A 22,503-nucleotide genomic window follows, 5' to 3' on the forward strand; every position below is an offset into this window, starting at 1 on the left:
ACAACCTCCCATTCCGCTACATCTACTACTGCTGCATCTACTACTGCTAATAATACTACTACAACAACCTCCCATTCCCCTACATCTACTATTACTGCTGCATCTACTACTACTACTACAACCTCCCATTCCCCTACATCTACTACTACTGCTGCATCTACTACTACTACTACTACAACAACCTCCCATTCCGCTACATCTACTACTGCATCTACAACAACCTCCCATTCCGCTACATCTACTACTGCTGCATCTACTACTGCTGCATCTACTACTGCTAATAATACTACTACAACAACCTCCCATTCCCCTACATCTACTATTACTGCTGCATCTACTACTACTACTACAACCTCCCATTCCCCTACATCTACTACTACTGCTGCATCTACTACTACTACTACAACAACCTCCCATTCCCCTACATCTACTACTACATCTACTACTACAACAACCTCCCATTCCCCTACATCTACTACTGCTGCATCTGCTACTAATACAACAACCTCCCATTCCCCTACATCTACTACTACATCTACTACTACAACAACCTCCCATTCCCCTACATCTACTACTACAACATTCTCCCATTCCGCTACATCTACTACTGCTGCATCTACTACTGCTAATAATACTACTACAACAACCTCCATTCCCCTACATCTACTACTGCTGCATCTGCTACTAATACAACAACCTCCCATTCCGCTACATCTACTACTACTGCTGCATCTGCTACTAATACAACAACCTCCCATTCCCCTACATCTACTACTGCTGCATCTACTACTACTACTACTACTACCTCCCATTCCCCTACATCTACATCTACTACAACAACCTCCCATTCCCCTACATCTACTACTACTGCTGCATCTACTACTAATACAACAACCTCCCATTCCCCTACATCTACATCTACATCTACTACAACAACCTCCCATTCCCCTACATCTACATCTACATCTACTACAACAACCTCCCATTCCCCTACATCTACTACTACTGCTGCATCTACTACTAATACAACAACCTCCCATTCCCCTACATCTACATCTACTACTACTACAACAACCTCCCATTCCCCTACATCTACTACTACATCTACTACTAATACAACAACCTCCCATTCCGCTACATCTACTAATACATCTACTACTAATACAACAACCTCCCATTCCCATACATCAACTACTACTGCTGCATCTACTACTAATACAACAACCTCCCATTCCCCTACATCTACTGCTGCATCTGCTACTAATACAACAACCTCCCATTCCGCTACATCTACTAATACATCTACTACTAATACAACAACCTCCCATTCCCCTACATCTACTACTTCTGCATCTACTACTAATACAACAACCTCCCATTCCCCTACATCTACTACTGCTGCATCTACTACTAATACAACAACCTCCCATTCCCCTACATCTACTACTTCTGCATCTACTACTAATACAACAACCTCCCATTCCGCTACATCTACTACTGCATCTACAACAACCTCCCATTCCGCTACATCTACTACTGCTGCATCTACTACTGCTGCATCTACTACTGCTAATAATACTACTACAACAACCTCCCATTCCCCTACATCTACTATTACTGCTGCATCTACTACTACAACCTCCCATTCCCCTACATCTACTACTACTGCTGCATCTACTACTACTACTACTACAACAACCTCCCATTCCCCTACATCTACTACTACTGCTGCATCTACTACTACTACTACAACAACCTCCCATTCCCCTACATCTACTACTACATCTACTACTACAACAACCTCCCATTCCCCTACATCTACTACTGCTGCATCTGCTACTAATACAACAACCTCCCATTCCCCTACATCTACTACTACATCTACTACTACAACAACCTCCCATTCCCCTACATCTACTACTACAACATTCTCCCATTCCGCTACATCTACTACTGCTGCATCTACTACTGCTAATAATACTACTACAACAACCTCCATTCCCCTACATCTACTACTGCTGCATCTGCTACTAATACAACAACCTCCCATTCCGCTACATCTACTACTACTGCTGCATCTGCTACTAATACAACAACCTCCCATTCCCCTACATCTACTACTGCTGCATCTACTACTACTACTACTACTACCTCCCATTCCGCTGCATCTACTACTAAAACAACCTCCCATATCTACTACTACAACAACCTCCCATTCCTCTACATCTACTACTACTGCTGCATCTACTACTACAACAACCTCCCATTCCCCTACATCTACTACTACAACAACCTCCCATTCCCCTACATCTACTACTGCTACATCTACTACTAATACAACAACCTCCCATTCCGCTACATCTACTACTACAACCTCCCATTCCGCTGCATCTACTACTACTACTACTACTACTACTGTTGCATCTACTACTACATCTACTACTACTACTACTACTGTTGCATCTACTACTACTGCTACTACTACTGCTGCTGCTACTACTACTGCTGCTGCTGCTACTACTGCTGCTGCTACTACTACTACTACTGCTGCTGCTACTACTACTACTACTAATCACATCAAATTTATTTATATAGCCCTTCTTACATCAGCTGATATCTCAAAGTGCTGTACAGAAACCCAGCCTAAAACCCCAAACAGCAAGCAATGTAGGTGTAGAAGCACAGTGGCTAGGAAAAACTCCCTAGAAAGGCCAAAACCTAGGAAGAAACCTAGAGAGGAACCAGGCTATGAGGGGTGGCCAGTCCTCTTCTGGCTGTGCCGGGCGGAGATTATAACAGAACATGGCCAAGATGTTCAAATGTTCATAAATGACCAGCATGGTCAAATAATAATAATCACAGTAGTTGTCGAGGGTGCAACAAGTCAGAACCTCAGGAGTAAATGTCAGTTGGCTTTTTATAGCCGATCATTGAGAGTATCTCTACCACTGCTGTCTCTAGAGAGTTGAAAACAGCAGGTCTGGGACAGGTAGCACGTCCGGTGAACAGGTCAGGGTTCCATAGCCGCAGGCAGAACAGTTGAAACTGGAGGAGCAGCATGGCCAGGTGGACTGGGGACAGCAAGGAGTCATCATGCCAGGTAGTCCTGAGGCACTACTACTGCTGCACCTACTACAACCTCCCATTCCGCTACATCTACTACTACTACTGCTGCATCTACTACTAATACAACAACCTCCCATTCCCCTACATCTACTACTACTGCTGCATCTACTACTAATACTGCTGCATCTACTACTACTACTACTGTTGCATCTACTACTACTACATATACTACTACTGCTGCATCTACTACTACATCTACTACTACTACTGCTACTACTACTACTGCATCTACTACTACTACTACTGCATCTACTACTACTACATCTACTACTACTGCTGCATCTACTACTACTACTACTACTACTACTGCATCTACTACTACTACTACTGCTTCATCTACTACTACATCTACTACTACTACTACTACTGTTGCATCTACTACTACTGCTACTACTACTGCTGCTGCATCTACTACTACTACTACTACATCTACTACTACTACTGCATCTACTACTACTACTACTGTTGCATCTACTACTACTACTACATCTACTACTACTACTACTGCATCTACTACTACTACTGTTGCATCTACTACTACTACTGCTGCATCTACTACTACTACTGTTGCATCTACTACTACTACTGTTGCATCTACTACATCTACTACTACTACTACTACTGTTGCATCTACTACTACTACATCTACTACTACTACTACTGTTGCATCTACTACTACTACTACTGCGACTACTACTACTACTACTACTGTTGCATCTACTACTACTACATCTACTACTAATACTGCTGCATCTACTACTACTGCATCTACTACTACTACATCTACTACTACTACTACTGTTGCATCTACTACTGCTACTATTACTGCTGCTGCATCTACTACTACTACTACTACTACTGCATCTACTACTACTACTGCTGCATCTACTACTACTACATCTACTACTGCTGCATCTACTACTACTACTGTTGCATCTACTACTAATACTGCTGCATCTACTACTACTGCTACTATTACTGCTGCTGCATCTACTACTACTACTACTGCTGCTGCATCTACTACTACTACTACTGCTACTACATCTACTACTACTACTACATCTACTACTACTACTACATCTACTACTACTACTACATCTACTACTACTATTACTACTACTATTACTGCTGCTGCATCTACTACTACTACTACTACTGCATCTACTACTACTGCATCTACTACTACTACTGCTGCTGCATCTACTACTACATCTACTACTACTACTGCTGCTGCATCTACTACTACTACTACTGCATCTACTACTACTACTACTACTGCATCTACTACTACTACTACTACTACTGCATCTACTACTACTACTACTACTACTGCTGCATCTACTACTACTACTACTGCTGCATCTACTACTACTACTACTGCTGCTGCATCTACTACTTTCCCTCTTGGGGTCTGTGATCAAATATTGTTTTTATGTTTCAGATCCCCACCACATAGGAGGAAGTGATGTAATGGAGTCCACTGTGACCACATCAGCAGTCAGGGGAGAGGGGGAAGGAGACGGGAGAAGTTGGACAGAACTTACCTCTAGCCAATTCAAAATTGGGGGAGAGGGAGAGAGAGAGAAAGGGAGAGAGAGAAAAGGAGAGAGAGACAGAAAAGGAGAGAGAAACAGAAAAGGAGAGAGAGACAGAAAAGGAGAGAGAGACAGAAAAGGAGAGAGAGACAGACAAAGAGAGAGAGAGGACGGACTCCCACAGAACTCCTCTCCAATCCAGAGCCTGGCTTTATAGGTCCTGACCTCACAAGTACTCTATACACACAAAACATCCTCAGTGTTCTCTCATTGGACAGTGACCGAACGGGCGGCAGAGGCCAAACAACTTAAGAAACATGTCCTGTTGCTGCGGAGAACACAAAATATGCGAGAGAGAGAGACAGCATGCATCAGAAAAAGAAGAATTGGAGACAGATAAAGATGGAAGAAGAGAGAGAGAGAGAGCTCACCTTCTGTTTAAAGAAGTCCCTCTCCTCCAGGGTGAGTGTGTCTGCCTTGGCGATGACAGGAACAATATTGACCACCTTACTGAGACGCCTCATAAACTCCACATCCAGAGGTCGCAGACTGGTGCGAGAGAGAAGGGGGGGATTGAGAGAGGGGCTTCATTTCACCTGTAGCTATAGCAGACCTGGGTTCAAACACTATTAGAAATGTCTCAAATACTTTGAGTATTTGCTTTAGCCTGCCTGAAGCGCCAGGGTTTTCACTTTTGGGACTTTTTTTATTGGTTCGATTTCAACAGGCAAGCTCAATCAAGCCTGGCAAATGCACTATAAATTATTTCAAATAGTATTAGAACCCAGGTCTGTTTTATAGTTCTTGTTCAACATTTTACAGTCTTTATTTGGGTCAACAGTGTGATACATCCTAGAACCACCAGAGGGCGGTATCCTCCAAGAAAAATACCCTTAGCGCAGCTGTCTGAGGGCGACAAAAGCAGACATACAGTACTGTAGATTCACATACTCTATGTACAAGCTAAACCTACTGTATATCTGAGACCCACATCAGTCAGTGCGTGTCTGTCACTGTCAATTAAACCACACTGAGCCTTGAACTGAGCTGAGCCTTATCCGCCATAGAGCAGTTGGTTGGAGAAACCCAGTCTTCCATAAGTGTGAAACTCATCCATCTGTGGTTTGTGCAGCTGACGCTGGCTCAGATCACTGCACTAAAAACAACTGCCCATTGTTGATAAAGACGTTTGGGTCAGACAGATGAGCACACACACAACCTCTGTTCTCATATCGCTCCCATTAGAGTATTAAACATTATACCAGAACAGTTGTTGGGCAGGACATGTGACAGACATCCGCAACGCTGGAAGGCTGTTAAGGCTGGAAGGCTCTCGCTCTTGTACATCACAACCACAGAAATGAGGGCAAAGCCAGCAGTCCACCACAGCACTGGACCCCAGACCATTGCAACAAAGGGTAAAACCATCATGGGGTAGATGCAGAGGAGCAGACATAACACAGGAGGGAAATTCAAATAAAGGGTAATAGCTGTATACCATAGAAAACCTTTTTTTTGGGGGGGGGGGGGGGGCTAGCTCAAAATGAATCTCAAATCAGGCCCAGATGTGTGAGCAGCAGAAACACCAGACACAGAAACTGGAGCAGGGAGGCAAACACAGGCGTTTGTTTCAAGTCCTGGCGAAAGAGAGCGAGAAATACATTTTTTCCAGTCATGGAAAACGGGTGTTATGGGACGTGTTGCAACTCGCTGCCTGTGAAGCAGGAAATGGATGGGGGTCTGGAAGAGTAAGTGTTTCCACATCTGTCTGTCCCTCTGAGCTGCAGGAGCAGAGGAGGATCCACTACAGGTCAATCCAGAGCGGTGGTGAGGGGTAGTAGAACATGAGCTGTACGTTCAGACAGACAGTCCTAGACTAAAAAACATACTCAGAGAATCTCCATTCTGTCCGGGAATCTGGCCCATACATAGGCTGTATATGTTACACAGAAGGGCACAGTATGACGTTGGACATCATATCGGATATTTGAATGGCACAACACGGGGCATTAGATTGTTGTTATAACTAATGTGTATCAGAAAGTCATGCCAAACTCACTGTGTCTCCTCTGTTTTCTGTTCTGATGATTCAGGGCTATTTGAGTAGGACTCTCCCTATGACTCACTGTTTATCTAACATAAATCACTTCACTCCCTCTCTCACTCGATTTCTCTCTCTCTCCTTTTTAAATCTCCCAGTTGCATATTCTCTACTGTTCAGGGACAGCAGGGGGCAGCAGCACTGTTGCACTGACACTGTGCATGTGTGTGTATGACAATTATTGTGATTGATTACATGCCATTTTTGATCACTCAAAAGGCATGTCAACTGTATAGGATGGTAAAAAGTGGAAATTCCAAAGAATGAAGTTTAGCTAATAATCAGCTTGACTATCTCCCAGCCATATCTAAACACTAACCTGAAACATTCCACACATTCATACCCTTCACAAGGAAAGTGTGAGTGTGTGTGTGTGTGTGTGTGTGTGTGTGTGTGTGTGTGTGTGTGTGTGTGTGTGTGTGTGTGTGTGTGTGTGTGTGTGTGTGTGTGTGTGTGTGTGTACGCATGCCTGCCTCACCAGTGTCCAGTAGGGGGTATGAAGTAAATACAGCAGTGAACCCGTGAGTCTGGAATCCTCTTCTTCCTGTTGATGTTGATCTCCTCCTGAAGGTACTGCTCATACTGGGCATTAATGAACTTCATGATGGGCTGCCAACTGTGGAGGGAGGGAGGGGAAGAAGACAGGAAGTGGAAGGAAGGGGAGAGGCAGATTAAAAGAGAAAGGGGGAGTTTTGGGGGATGGATAGGGGGAGACAAGGGAGAAAGACAGGAAGAGGGAGTTAGCAGGGGGAGAGAAAGAGGATAGATGAGGTCATACACAGTCCTGTGTACACTAGTCATCTAGATGAGATGTATGAGGTAAGCATTTATATTAACGAGAGAGAGAGACAGTACCACTCAAAAGTTTGGACACACTTATTCATTCAAGGGTTTTTCTTTATTTACTAATAACACAAATGGGATCATGTCGTAAACAAAAACGTTTTAAACAAATCAAAATATATTTTATATTTGAGATTCTTCAAAGTAGCCACCTTTTACCTTGATGACAGCTTTGCATTTTTGGATTTTTTTTGGTTACTACATGTGTGTTACTACATAGTTTTAATGTCTTCACTATTATTATACACTATTATTACTTACATACACCTTAGCCAAATACATTTAACCTCAGTTTTTCACAATTCCTGACATTTAATCCTAGTAAAAATTCCCTCTCTTATGTCAGTTAGGATCACCACTTTATTTTAAGAATGTGAAAAAAACTAGTTTTAATGAGTGCAACCTTGTGTATGTAAAGTTCCGACTTCAACTGTATATATCTATCTATCTATGTGTGTGTACACACACACACACACACACACACACACACACACACACACACACACACACACACACACACACACACACACACACACACATAGGATAGATATATACAATTGAAGTCGGAAGATTACATACACTTAGGTTGGAGTCATTAAAACTAGTTTTTCAACCACTCCACAAATTTCTTGTTAACAAACTATAGTTTTGGCAAGTCAGTTAGGACATCTACTTTGTGCATGACACAAATAATTTTTCCAACAATTGTTTACAGACAGATTATTTCACTTATAATTGACTGTATCACAATTCCAGTGGATCATAAGTTTACATACACTAAGTTGACTGTGCCTTTAAACAGCTTGGAAAACGCCAGAAAATTATGTCATGGCTTTAGAAGCTTCTGATAGGCTAATTGACATCATTTGAGTCAATTGGAGGTGTACATGTGGATGCATTTCAAGGCCTACCTTCAAACTCAGTGACTCTTTGCTTGACATCATGGGAAAATCAAAACAAATCAGCCAAGACCTCCAAAACAATTTGTAGACCTCCACAAGCCTGGTTCATCCTTGGGAGCAATTTCCAAAAGCCTGAAGGTACCACGTTCATCTGTACAAACAATAGTAAGCAAGTATAAACACCATGGGACCACGTAGCAGTCACACTGCTCAGGAAGGAGACGCGTTCTGTCTCCTAGAGATGAACGTACTTTGGTGCGAAAAGTGCAAATCAATCCAAGAACAACAGCAAAGGACCTTGTGAAGATGCTGGAGGAAACAGGTACAAAAGTATCTATATCCACAGTAAAGCGAGTCCTATATCGACATAACCTGAAAGTCCGCTCAGCAAGGAAGAAACGACTGCTCTAAAACCGCCATAAAAAGACAGACTACGGTTTGGAACTGCACATAAGGAACAAAGATCGTACTTTTTGGAGAAATGTCCTCTGGTCTGATGAAACAAAAATAGAACTGTTTTGCCATAATGACCATCGTTATGTTTGGAGGAAAAAGGTGGAGGCTTGCAAGCCGAAGAACACCATCCCAACCGTGAAGCACGGGGGTGGCAGCATCATGTTGTGGGGTGCTTTGCTGCAGGAGAGACTGGTGCACATAACAAAATAGATGGCATCAGAGGCAGGAAAATTATGTGGATATATTGAAGCAACATCTCAAGACATCAGTCAGGAAGTTAAAGCTTGGTCGCAAATGGGTCTTTCTAATGGACAATGACCCCAAGCATACTTCCAAAGTTGTGGCAAAATGGCTTAAGGACAACAATATCAAGGTATTGGAGTGGCCATCACAAAGCCCTGACCTCAATCCCATAGAACATTTGTGGGCAGAACTGAAAAGGCGTGTGCGAGCAAGGAGGCCTACAAACCTGACTGAGTTACACCAGCTCTGTCAGGAGGAATGGGCCAAAATTCACCCAACTTATTGTGGGAAGCTTGTGGAAGGCTACCCAAAACATTTGACCCAAGTCAAACAATTGAAAGGAAATGCTACCAAATACTAATTGAGTGTATGTAAACTTCTGACCCACTGCGAATGTGATGAAAGACATAAAAGCTGAAATATATACTTCCCTCTACTATTATTCTGACATTTCACATTCTTTAAATAAAGTGGTGATCCTAACTGACCTAAGACAGGGAATTTTTACTAGGATTAAATGTCAGGAATTGTGAAACACCTTAGTCAAATACATTTAAACTCAGTTTATGTAAACTTCCGACTTCAACTGTATATACACATAGATAGGATATATCTATGCACATACCAATATAAGCACATTATAAATATAACATTTCAGCTATGGATTGTAGTGTTACTGTACCAGTTCTCGTTGTTGATCTGATCCCCGAAGCCGGGCGTGTCGATAACAGTTAGTTTCATCCTCACCCCCTTCTCCTCAATGTCTGAACAGAGACAGACACAATTAGATTGAATACAAGCACCTCAGAGGCCAAATGTACCTCAGACTGTAATCACAACACAGGGTAGACTGAGTAGAGGGTGAGATGGATACAGTGAAAGATGTACCTCAGACTGTAATCACAACACAGGGTAGACTGAGTAGAGGGTGAGATGATACAGTGAAAGATGTACCTCAGACTGTAATCACAACACAGGGTAGACTGAGTAGAGGGTGAGATGGATACAGTGAAAGCTGCAGCTAGAGAGGTGCAGAAAAGAGTGAAATAAACCATATGAGTGATCTCTTCCTCCTCTCACCGTGGCTGACAGACTTGATATGGATGGTCTTGGGGATCTTCTCCTGGGACGTGGCCTGCACTGACTTACGGCTCACCTTGGACTTGAACAGAGTGTTCATCAGAGTGGACTTCCCTAGGCCGCTCTGCCCTACACACACACACACACACACACACACACACACACACACACACACACACACACACACACACACACACACACACACACACACACACACACACACACACACACACACACACACACACACACACCTGAATGTCAAACACATTGGTAATGCAAATAAACACAATAAAGCCACAATTGAGATTTTAGTCATCTAGCAGACCATCTTACTCAGAGTGACTTACAGTAATGAGTACATACATTTTCATACTTTTGATTCGTACTGGTCCCGTGAGAATCAAGCCCACAACCCTGGAGCTGCAAGCACCATGCTCTACCAACTGAGCTAAACACAATAACGTAGAAACTCTACAATGAAGGTAAAACAGTAGCCCATGCCTTGATTTAAACCAATACCCTCTCATCTAGTGTGACTGTATGGAATAGACTACTCTGACAATGGTGGACTTCCTCTCACCTTTCTCCAGCACATTCTTCAGTCACTCTTCCCACTAACAGGTTCATTCCAGTGGTGTAATGACTGACTAGCATGGCCTCATTATTTCACACTGAGACAAACAGAGTTTAACACCAGAGCTGTTCCAGCCTGTCACAGCCACTCAGGGGAGAAAGAGAGGCTATTTCACAAGATCTTGGCTGCAGTGGGGGAGAAGTTACAGGTGTCTGCAGTAAGGCCTCCCCGCACACACACGTTACGTCAGTGCCTTTTTCACCATTTTCTCTGTGGCTCTATGAGCCGCAAGTACAGAATAATGACTCGGTCACTTGGCCAAGGCCCTCCCTCACTCCCACTCTCCCTCCCATCCATTAAAGTTGGCCTAAAGGAAATACATGTCCTTTCAGGGCTCAGACCTGCAGTCTGGGGAAGAGCTCTGCTGTCAATTAAACCACACTGAGCCTTGAACTGAGCTGGGCCTTCTCCGCCATAGAGCCGTTGGTTGGAGAAAACCATTCTTCCATAAGTGTGAAACTCATCCGTCTGTGGTTTGTGCAGCTGACGCTGGCTCAGATCACTGCACTATAAAACTGGCCATTGTCGACAAAGACCTTTGGGTCACACACGCACCCTAAGTCTGACGCACACACACCTCCCCCTGTTCTCTTATCTCTCCCAATACAGCAGGGTTCCCTAACTGTAAACTATTTTTTATTATTGGACATAAAACAAAACACAGTCTTATGTCCAGCTCCAAGGGATATTTTTTGGGGGGGGAAATCTGTTCCAAAGTATTCCCACGCATAATAGAGAGATGTATGTGATCGTATACAAATGTAAGCAAGGTTTGAAATGATTCAGTTTTAGTGTAATATTATATCACTTTGGGCTTCTTGCTGTCCATTTACAGTCTACAAATGATTTATAATTATGTTCCGGCCCCATGACCATCCACTCAAGAAACAAAAGTCCCACGGCTGAATCTAGTTGATGACCCCTGCAATAGAGTGTTAAACAGACTGGAACAGCTGTTGGGCAGGACATGTGACCGCCATCTGCAACGCTGGGTAGACATGCTACACTGCAGTCTGGAGAAGAGCTCTGCTCTATCAGCAGTAGAGAGGAACCAGCTGGAGAGGAGGGTGTGTGTGTGTGTGTGTGTGTGTGTGTGTGTGTGTGTGTGTGTGCGGGTCAGAAGATAGAGGACATGGGAGACATAGATTGAAAAGCTGGACTACACAGAACCCTGAACATTCTAGAATTAGGGAACAACATACTGTGCATGGACCCAAAAGATTGCCTGTAGCACCTGACTACCGCCAACATCACTTTTGGCCCCTGGGATCAACTGTGGGTTAACGAGGGAGAGTGTAGTGTTTCTGACCCCTGGACAGGTAACACACACAGTTTAGTTCACTGTCTGGTTAAGTCAACACAGACTGGAGCTCAGGGCCTCTGGTGTGCTTAGTAAGTGTTCACACACACATTAAATAATGGAGGTTTATATGTTGAAACTTCTTTTGGGATTTAAGGCTTCAAACAACTGATTAATGACCGGGCCCTCAGTGTCTTGACTGCAGACCTCTAACATTATGGGATCTAGGACACGTTCTGCATTTTAGATAATGAATCAGATTGTTAGACAGGGAGGACCTGATCCCAGATCAGCCATTCTACTCTTAGATGCTTGTATCATTAGATTAGTAGTGTGTGACTGAGGGTCGCGGCTGGTTATCATATAAGGAGTGTGGAGGTATCATTAGATTAGTAGTGTTTGACTGAGGGTCACGGCTGGTTATCATATAAGGAGTGTGGAGGTATCATTAGATTAGTAGTGTGTGACTGAGGGTCACGGCTGGTTATCATATAAGGAGTGTGGAGGTATCATTAGATTAGTAGTGTGTGACTGAGGGTCGCGGCTGGTTATCATATAAGGAGTGTGGAGGTATCATTAGATTAGTAGTGTGTGACTGAGGGTCGCGGCTGGTTATCATATAAGGAGTGTGGAGGTATCATTAGATTAGTAGTGTGTGACTGAGGGTCACGGCTGGTTATCATATAAGGAGTGTGGAGGTATCATTAGATTAGTAGTGTGTGACTGAGGGTCACGGCTGGTTATCATATAAGGAGTGTGGAGGTATCATTAGATTAGTAGTGTGTGACTGAGGGTCGCGGCTGGTTATCATATAAGGAGTGTGGAGGTATCATTAGATTAGTAGTGTGTGACTGAGGGTCGCGGCTGGTTATCATATAAGGAGTGTGGAGGTATCATTAGATTAGTAGTGTTTGACTGAGGGTCGCGGCTGGTTATCATATAAGGAGTGTGGAGGTATCATTAGATTAGTAGTGTTTGACTGAGGGTCACGGCTGGTTATCATATAAGGAGTGTGGAGGTATCATTAGATTAGTAGTGTTTGACTGAGGGTCACGGATGGTTATCATATAAGGAGTGTGGAGGTATCATTAGATTAGTAGTGTGTGACTGAGGGTCGCGGCTGGTTATCATATAAGGAGTGTGGAGGTATCATTAGATTAGTAGTGTTTGACTGAGGGTCGCGGCTGGTTATCATATAAGGAGTGTGGAGGTATCATTAGATTAGTAGTGTTTGACTGAGGGTCACGGCTGGTTATCATATAAGGAGTGTGGAGGTATCATTAGATTAGTAGTGTGTGACTGAGGGTCACGGCTGGTTATCATATAAGGAGTGTGGAGGTATCATTAGATTAGTAGTGTGTGACTGAGGGTCACGGCAGTTATCATATAAGGAGTGTGGAGGTATCATTAGATTAGTAGTGTTTGACTGAGGGTCACGGCTGGTTATCATATAAGAGTGTGGAGGTATGCCCAGCAGAACCAGCTTCCATTTCCCCACACACACACACACACACACACACACACACACACACACACACACACACACACACACACACACACACACACACACACACACACACACACACACACACACACACACACACACACACACACACACACACACACACACACACACACGTTCAAAAGTTTGGGGTCACTTAGAAATGTCCTTGTTTTCCATGAAAACATACATGAAATGAGTTGCAAAATGAATAGGAAATAGTCAAGACGTTGACAAGGTTATAAATAATGATTTTTAATTTATTGTTGTGTCCTTCAAACTTTTATTTCGTCAAAGGATCCTCCATTTGCAGCAATTACAGCCTTGCAGACCTTTGGCATTCTAGTTGTAAATTTGTTGAGGTAATCTGAAGAGATTTCACCCCATGCTTCCCGAAGCACCTCCCACAAGTTTGATTGGCACTTCTACATACCATACGGTCAAGCTGCTCCCACAACAGCTCAACAGGGTTGAGATCCGCTGACTGTGCTGGCCACTCCATTATAGACAGAATACCAGCGGACTGCTTCTTCCTTAAATAGTTCTTGCATAGTTTGGAGCTGTGCTTTGGGTCATTGTCCTGTTGGAGGAGGAAATTGGCTCCAATTAAGCGCCGTCCACAGGGTATGGCGTTGCAAAATAGAGTGATAGCCTTCTTCAAGATCTCTTTTACCCTGTACAAATCTCCCACTTTACCACCCCCAAAGCACCCCCAGACCATCACATTGCCTCCACCATGCTTGACAGATGGCATCAAGCACTCCTCCAGCATCTTTTCATTTTTTCTGCATCTCATGAATGTTCTTTGTGATCAGAACACCTCAATCTTAGATTCCTCTGTCCAGTGTCTGTGTTCTTTTGCCCATCTTAATATTTTATTTTTATTGGCCAGTCTGAGATATGGCTTTTTCTTTGCAACTCTGCCCAGAAGGCCAGCATCCTGGAGTCGCCTCTTCACTGTTGACGTTGAAACTGGTGTTTTGCGGGTACTATTTAATGAAGCTGTCAGTTGAGGACTTGTGAGGCGTCTGTTTCTCAAACTAGACACTCTAATGCACTTGTCTTCTTGCTCAGTTATGCACCAGGGCCTCCCACTCCTCTTTCTATTCTGGTTAGAGCCAGTTTGCGCTGTTCTGTGAAGGGAGTAGTACACAACGTTGTACTTGATCTTCAGTTTTTTGGCAATTTCTCGCATGGAATAGCCTTCATTTCTCAGAACAAGAATAGACTGACGAGTTTCAGAAGAAAGGTCTAGCCATTTTGAGCCGGTAATCGAACACACAAATGCTGAAGCTCCAGATACTCAACTAGTCTAAAGAAAGACAGTTTTATTGCTTCTTTAATTAGGACAACCGTTTTCAGCTGTGCTAACATAATTGCAAAAGGGTTTTCTAATGATCAATTAGCCTTTTAAAATGATAAACCTGGATTAGCTAACAACGTGCCATTGGAACACAGGAGTGATGGTTGCTGATAAAGGGCCTCCGTACGCCTATGTAGATATTCCATTAAAAAAATCAGCCGTTTCCAGCTACAATAGTCATTTACAACATTAACAATGTCTACACTGTATTTCTGATCAGTTTGTTATTTTAATGGACATTTTTTTTGTTGCTTTTCTTTCAAAAACAAGGACATTTCTAAGTGACCCCAAACTTTTGAACGGTAGAATATATATATATATATATATATATATATATATATATATATATATATATATATATATATATACACACAGTGGGGCAAAAAAGTATTTAGTCAGCCACCAATTGTGCAAGTTCTCCCACTTACAAAGATGAGAGAGGCCTGTAATTTTCATCATAGGTACACTTCAACTATGACAGACAAAATGATTTAAAAAATTCTCCAGAAAATTGTAGGATTTTTAATGAATTTATTTGCAAATTATGGTGGAAAATAAGTATTTGGTCACCTACAAACAAGCTTTTCTGGCTCTCACAGACCTGTAACTTCTTCTTTAAGAGGCTCCTCTGTCCTCCACTCGTTACCTGTATTAATGGCACCTGTTTGAACTTGTTATCAGTATAAAAGACACCTGTCCACAACCTCAAACAGTCACACTCCAAACTCCACTATGGCCAAGACCAAAGAGCTGTCAAAGGACACCAGAAACAAAATTGTAGACCTGCACCAGGCTGGGAAGACTGAATCTGCAATAGGTAAGCAGCTTGGTTTGAAGAAATCAACTGTGGGAGCAATTATTAGGAAATGGAAGACATACAAGACCACTGATAATCTCCCTCGATCTGGGGCTCCACGCAAGATCTCACCCCGTGGGGTCAAAATGATCACAAGAACGGTGAGCAAAAATCCCAGAACCACACGGGGGTACCTAGTGAATGACCGGCAGAGAGCTGGGACCAAAGTAACAAAGCCTACCATCAGTAACACACTACGCCGCCAGGGACTCAAATCCTGCAGTGCCAGACGTGTCCCCCTGCTTAAGCCAGTACATGTCCAGGCCTGTCTGAAGTTTGCTAGAGAGCATTTGGATGATCCAGAAGAAGGTTGGGAGAATGTCATATGGTCAGATGAAACCAAAATATAACTTTTTGGTAAAAACTCAACTCGTCGTGGGGCTGTTTTTCTGCAAAGGGACCAGGACGACTGATCCGTGTAAAGGAAGGAAAGAATGAATGGGGCCATGTATCGTAAGATTTTGAGTGAAAACCTCCTTCCATCAGCAAGGGCATTGAAGATGAAACGTGGCTGGGTCTTTCAGCATGACAATGATCCCAAACACACCACCCGGGCAACGAAGGAGTGGCTTCGTAAGAAGCATTTCAAGGTCCTGGAGTGGCCTAGCCAGTCTCCAGATCTCAACCCCATAGAAAATCTTTGGAGGGAGTTGAAAGTCCGTGTTGCCCAGCAACAGCCCCAAAACATCACTGCTCTAGAGGAGATCTGCATGGAGGAATGGGCCAAAATACCAGCAACAGTGTGTGAAAACCTTGTGAAGACTTACAGAAAACGTTTGACCTCTGTCATTGCCAACAAAAGGTATATAACAAAGTATTGAGATAAACTTTTGTTATTGACCAAATACTTATTTTCCACCATAATTTGCAAATAAATTCATAAAAAATCCTACAATGTGATTTTCTGGATTTTTTCCCCTAATTTTGTCTGTCATAGTTGAAGTGTACCTATGATGAAAATTACAGGCCTCTCTCATCTTTTTAAGTGGGAGAACTTGCACAATTGGTGGCTGACTAAATACTTTTTTGCCCCACTGTATGTATGTGTGTGTGTGTGAGCGTGTCCGTCTGCCAGGGTCTCACGTCTTTAGTGATGGCGTAGCCTACAGTCAGCCCTGAGCTGAATGGGTGGCAGGTTGCCGAGCTCTGTATCCAGGACACCAGGGCCAACCACAGGGGAATGTGAGAGGAATGTAGATTTGTCGACAGACTCCACATCACAGAGAGAGAGAACAGACACTAACCCTGGGCCCTGCCTCACCCCTCAACCCCCTCATTACCCTACCCACACACCCTCTCACCCACTTCCAGTGCACTACAGAAAAGTAGGCTGAAGAACATGTAGATGTGTCCCACTCAGCGGAACTAAAATCTTCCCTACTGTATACTGACCTTTCTAAAGAGGATTCAAAATGCAGTTCCATGTAGGACACACCACTATACAGTATGGGGGATTCTTATGGGACAGTTCCATGTAGGACACACCACTATACAGTATGGGGGATTGTTATGGGACAGTTACATGCAGGACACGCCACTATACAGTATGGGGGATTGTTATGGGACAGTTACATGTAGGACACACCACTATACAGTATGGGGGATTCTTATGGGACAGTTCCATGTAGGACACACCACTATACAGTATGGGGGATTCTTATGGGACAGTTACATGCAGGACACGCCACTATACAGTATGGGGGATTGTTATGGGACAGTTACATGTAGGACACACCACTATACAGTATGGGGGATTGTTATGGGACAGTTCCATGTAGGACACACCACTATACAGTATGGGGGATTCTTATGGGACAGTTCCATGTAGGACACACCACTATACAGTATGGGGGATTCTTATGGGACAGTTCCATGTAGGACACACCACTATACAGTATGGGGGATTGTTATGGGACAGTTCCATGTAGGACACACCACTATACAGTATGGGGGATTGTTATGGGACAGTTCCATGTAGCACACACCACTATACAGTATGGGGGATTCTTATGGGACAGTTCCATGTAGGACACACCACTATACAGTATGGGGGATTCTTATGGGACAGTTCCATGTAGCACACACCACTATACAGTATGGGGGATTCTTATGGGACAGTTCCATGTAGGACACACCACTATACAGTATGGGGGATTCTTATGGGACAGTTCCATGTAGCACACACCACTATACAGTATGGGGGATTATTATGGGACAGTTCCATGTAGCACACACCACTATACAGTATGGGGGATTCTTATGGGACAGTTCCATGTAGGACACACCACTATACAGTATGGGGGATTCTTATGGGACAGTTCCATGTAGGACACACCACTATACAGTATGGGGGATTCTTATGGGACAGTTCCATGTAGGACACACCACTATACAGTATGGGGGATTCTTATGGGACAGTTCCATGTAGCACACACCACTATACAGTATGGGGGATTGTTATGGGACAGTTCCATGTAGGACACACCACTATACAGTATGGGGGATTCTTATGGGACAGTTCCATGTAGGACACACCACTATACAGTATGGGGGATTCTTATGGGACAGTTCCATGTAGGACACACCACTATACAGTATGGGGGATTCTTATGGGACAGTTCCATGTAGCACACACCCCTATACAGTATGGGGGATTCTTATGAGGCATGATTGATGTGAGAGGAGTGTAGTGTACTTTTCAACTCTTCATCCTTTCTATATATTCTCTGTATAATACACACTGAACAAAAATCAAACATTTTCCATTCGCACAAAAAAGCTTATTTCTCTCAAATTTTGTGCACAAATTTGTTTACATCCCTGTTAGTGAGGATTTCTCCTTTACCAAGATAATCCATCCACCTGAAAGGTGTGGCATATCATGAAGCTGATTAAAAAGCATGATCATTACACAGGTGCACCTTGTGCTGGGGACAACAAAAGGCCACTATAAAATGTGCAGTTTTGTCACACAACACAATGCCACAGATGTCTCAAGTTGAATGGAGCATGCAATTGGCCTGCTGACTGCAGGAATGTCCACCAGAGCTGTTGCCAGAGAATTTAATGTTCATTTCTCTACCATAAGCTGCATCCGATGTCGTTTTTGAGAATTTGGCAGTACGTTCAACCGGTCTCACAACCACAGACCACATGTAACCACGCCAGCCCAGGACCTCCACATCCGTCTTCTTCACCTGCGGGATTGTCTGAGGGGGAGTGTGGGTGGTGCTGAGGAGTATTTCTGTCAGTACTAAAGCCCTTTTGTGGGGAAAAACTCATTCTGATTGGCTGGGCCTGGCTCCCCAGTGGGCCTGGCTGCCAAGTGGGTGGGCCTACACCCCTCCAAGGCCCAACCATGGCTGTGCCCCTGCCCAGTCGTGAAATCCATAGATTAGGGCCTAATGAATTTATTTCAATTGACTGATCTCCTTCTATGAACTGTAACTCAGTAAAATCGTTGAAATTGTTGCATTTATATTTTTGTTCAGTACACTTATTACATACCAGAGCAGTCTGTAGCAGAGAAATTCAAACATTAACCTAACGTCCCATATTCTGTCTCCTTCCCTACAGCTCTGTTCTCACATGCAGACTTAAATGACAAATTACACCTGAGTGCACATATACACTGCAGGAGACTAGGTGGTCGTTTTGGATTTTCTTTTCCATGGATGAGTCTGCATCCTCCTTCCTTGAAGTACCCCTGTAGGCTGTAGTCTAAGTGAGCCGTTTTATCCACGGAAAGAACCCACAGAGCAGACTGACAGTCGCGACATCATCAAATGGAGACGTGGTGTGGAGACAGCACGGCAAAGGGGTTTTATAGGGGCTGGTCTCTGGTGAAGGAAGGCGTGTGTGTGTTGTAAAAATCAACCGTTTTAAAAAGGAGCCATCACACACTGATGAGGGAGTGTCAGTATGGTGGGAGTGTCAAAAGGCTGTGTGTGTGTGGGGGGGGGGGGTAAATGTGTGTGTGTGTGGGGGGGGGGGGGGGGGGGGGGGTAAATGTGTGTGTGTGGGGGGGGGGGGGAAATGTGTGTGTGTGTGTGTGTGGGGGGGGGGGGTAAATGTGTGTGTGGGGGGGTAAATGTGTGTGTGTGTGTGGGGGGAAATGTGTGTGTGTGTGTGGGGGGGGAAATGTGTGTGTGTGTGTGTGGGGGGGGGGGGGGGGGTAAATGTGTGTGTGTGTGAAAATGAGAGCGTTCTTAATTAGAGAGAACCTCTTGTTAAATTAGAGATATATCCTCCTTGAATAACACAGGAGAGGATAACAGTAACTCAGCCTCTCACCGTAAACACAACCTGGTCCCTATCACACACCACCACCTTCTGCCATGTGTTTCTTCAGGCTGGATAACAGCAGACCAGGATCTTGAGCTCATTTGATGTTAACCTATGATCATATACAGTACACACGCATTCGTCTCTCACCATGTTAACTCACCCACTACCATGATGTTGTGCTGATTGAGTGTGTGTGTGCGTGTCTGTATGGCATTTGCATTGCTTGCTGGGTATTTGTAAAGCACAGCTGACGTAAAAAGGTCTTTATAAAATAAATGTGATTGATTGAATTTGATCTGTTTGTGTGGGTGTGTTCTCTCTCTTCATGTTAACTCACCCACTACCATGATGTTGAGCTCGAAGCCCTGTTTCATGGCCTTCCTCCGCATCTGTTCTAGGATGGCATCGATGCCCACATAGCTGAAGTCCCCCATGCCAGGACCTGGCACAGGCTTCTCCACCTGGCACGCTGCGGGCACCGCCGGGGGTGGCATCATCATCTCGGGCACGGCCACCTCAGACATGGCTCTACTGTTGTAGCTGGTAGTGACCTCTGACCCTGAGGAGAGAGGGAAATAAATGTCAGTACAAGTGGATAAACCATTTATTTCCTCTCGTGTGATCATGTATCTTTGAAACATACTGGACACATGAGCTTCCTACTGTGAAATAAAGAAAATCATTTAAAGTAGCAAGATAACAAAAATCTTATACATTCAAGTAACCAACTTATACAGTTAATATACTACACTAAACATATACAGTGAGTATAACATAAGAATAGCAGAACCATATTGCTGTGTCATCAGAAACAAGTGAAGGAGTTGGAAGGATATGTTTTCTACACAGCTGTGAGGAGCTAGTTACTAGCTAGACATAATAACCTAGCTAGACCTGGGCGAGAGACCACACACTAGTCTGAACAAATATCCATACATTAGGATCTAACATGGGCCAAAGCCCTGCTAATACTAACAGACAGCTGAGCACACCAGGACAACTACCTGTGGTGTGTGTGTTTGTGTTGGAGCTGGGGAGACAGTGTAAAAGTTGACGAGGTGTAGACTAGCGGACCATAAACTAAGGAAATGTAAAGAAATCCCCCCATATCACTCACTACCTGTTATTACTGAACCAACCATGTGTCAGCACCACCCAGAGCCTTCTGCAGTACTGAACCAACCGTGTGTCAGCACCACCCAGAGCCTTCTGCAGTACTGAACCAACCGTGTGTCAGCACCACCCAGAGCCTTCTGCAGTACTGAACCAACCGTGTGTCAGCACCACCCAGAGCCTTCTGAAGTACTGAACCAATCGTGTTTCAGAACCACCCAGAGCCTTCTGCAGTACTGAACCAACCGTGTTTCAGCACCACCCAGAGCCTTCTGCAGTACTGAACCAACCGTGTGTCAGCACCACCCAGAGCCTTCTGAAGTACTGAACCAATCGTGTTTCAGAACCACCCAGAGCCTTCTGCAGTACTGAACCAACCGTGTTTCAGCACCACCCAGAGCCTTCTGCAGTACTGAACCAACCGTGTTTTAGCACCACCCAGAGCCTTCTGCAGTACTGAACCAACCGTGTTTCAGCACCACCCAGAGCCTTCTGAAGTACTGAACCAATCGTGTTTCAGAACCACCCGGGGCCTTCTGCAGTCACACACTTACTCAACAGTCATATTGAAGTAAACAGTCTCTACTGAGGGTTAGATACACAGTACATGTTTGTCTGACCACCGCAGGACTCGTATACATTCATAGAATAATATTCTGTATATTTCCCTGAGTTACAGGAGGACCCCCCTGCAGATTCTAACTCAAGTTAACTATGTATGCTGGGTGGTGTCTGATCACCAGGCATATTATTTAATATGGTGCGTCCTGCTGATGATGAGAGAGTGAAAAAGAGAGAAATCACTGGGGCTGAAACCTGACCTAGTCACAACTCTGGAATCAACAGTGCTATTAAGGATGACTGACACACACACACACACACACACACGTCAAGGAGGACAGTCAGCTCCTCTCTTGGAGCCACCAGGGCAGGCTGCCAAGAATTTTACAGCCATCAAGATTCCATCCCTCCTCCCTCCAGCTAGTTACAACTCCGATAACAACAACACTGAAGAGAGAAACCCAGGAAAATCAGAGTTCACTGTAAAGACTACTACACTAGGTTTTGGTAGGAAGAGAATAGGCTAGTATATCTTGTTCCCTGATAACACTTGATACCAGTCCGTTTTCAAAAGAAAAGTCTTGTTGAGTATGATGTCAAAG

General features: G+C 43.9%; 1 protein-coding gene across 5 annotated transcripts in view; it reads right to left on the reverse strand.

Annotated features, from left to right (window-relative positions):
- LOC120043843 (septin-9-like) overlaps positions 1-22,503 on the reverse strand; it is a 149,772-nt gene that overhangs the window by 11,656 nt on the left and 115,613 nt on the right. For all 5 annotated transcript variants that reach the window (XM_038988440.1, XM_038988442.1, XM_038988441.1 and 2 more), the window contains 5 exons: positions 20,565-20,786; positions 10,287-10,415; positions 9,889-9,970; positions 7,241-7,378; positions 5,093-5,210 (listed from right to left, as the gene is read on the reverse strand). In XM_038988440.1, coding sequence (XP_038844368.1) covers positions 5,093-5,210; positions 7,241-7,378; positions 9,889-9,970; positions 10,287-10,415; positions 20,565-20,786 — 689 coding nt within the window. The remainder of the gene's footprint in view (positions 1-5,092; positions 5,211-7,240; positions 7,379-9,888; positions 9,971-10,286; positions 10,416-20,564; positions 20,787-22,503) is intronic.

This window comes from Salvelinus namaycush, chromosome 3 (assembly GCF_016432855.1).
Source record: "Salvelinus namaycush isolate Seneca chromosome 3, SaNama_1.0, whole genome shotgun sequence".
NCBI lineage: Eukaryota > Metazoa > Chordata > Actinopteri > Salmoniformes > Salmonidae > Salvelinus > Salvelinus namaycush.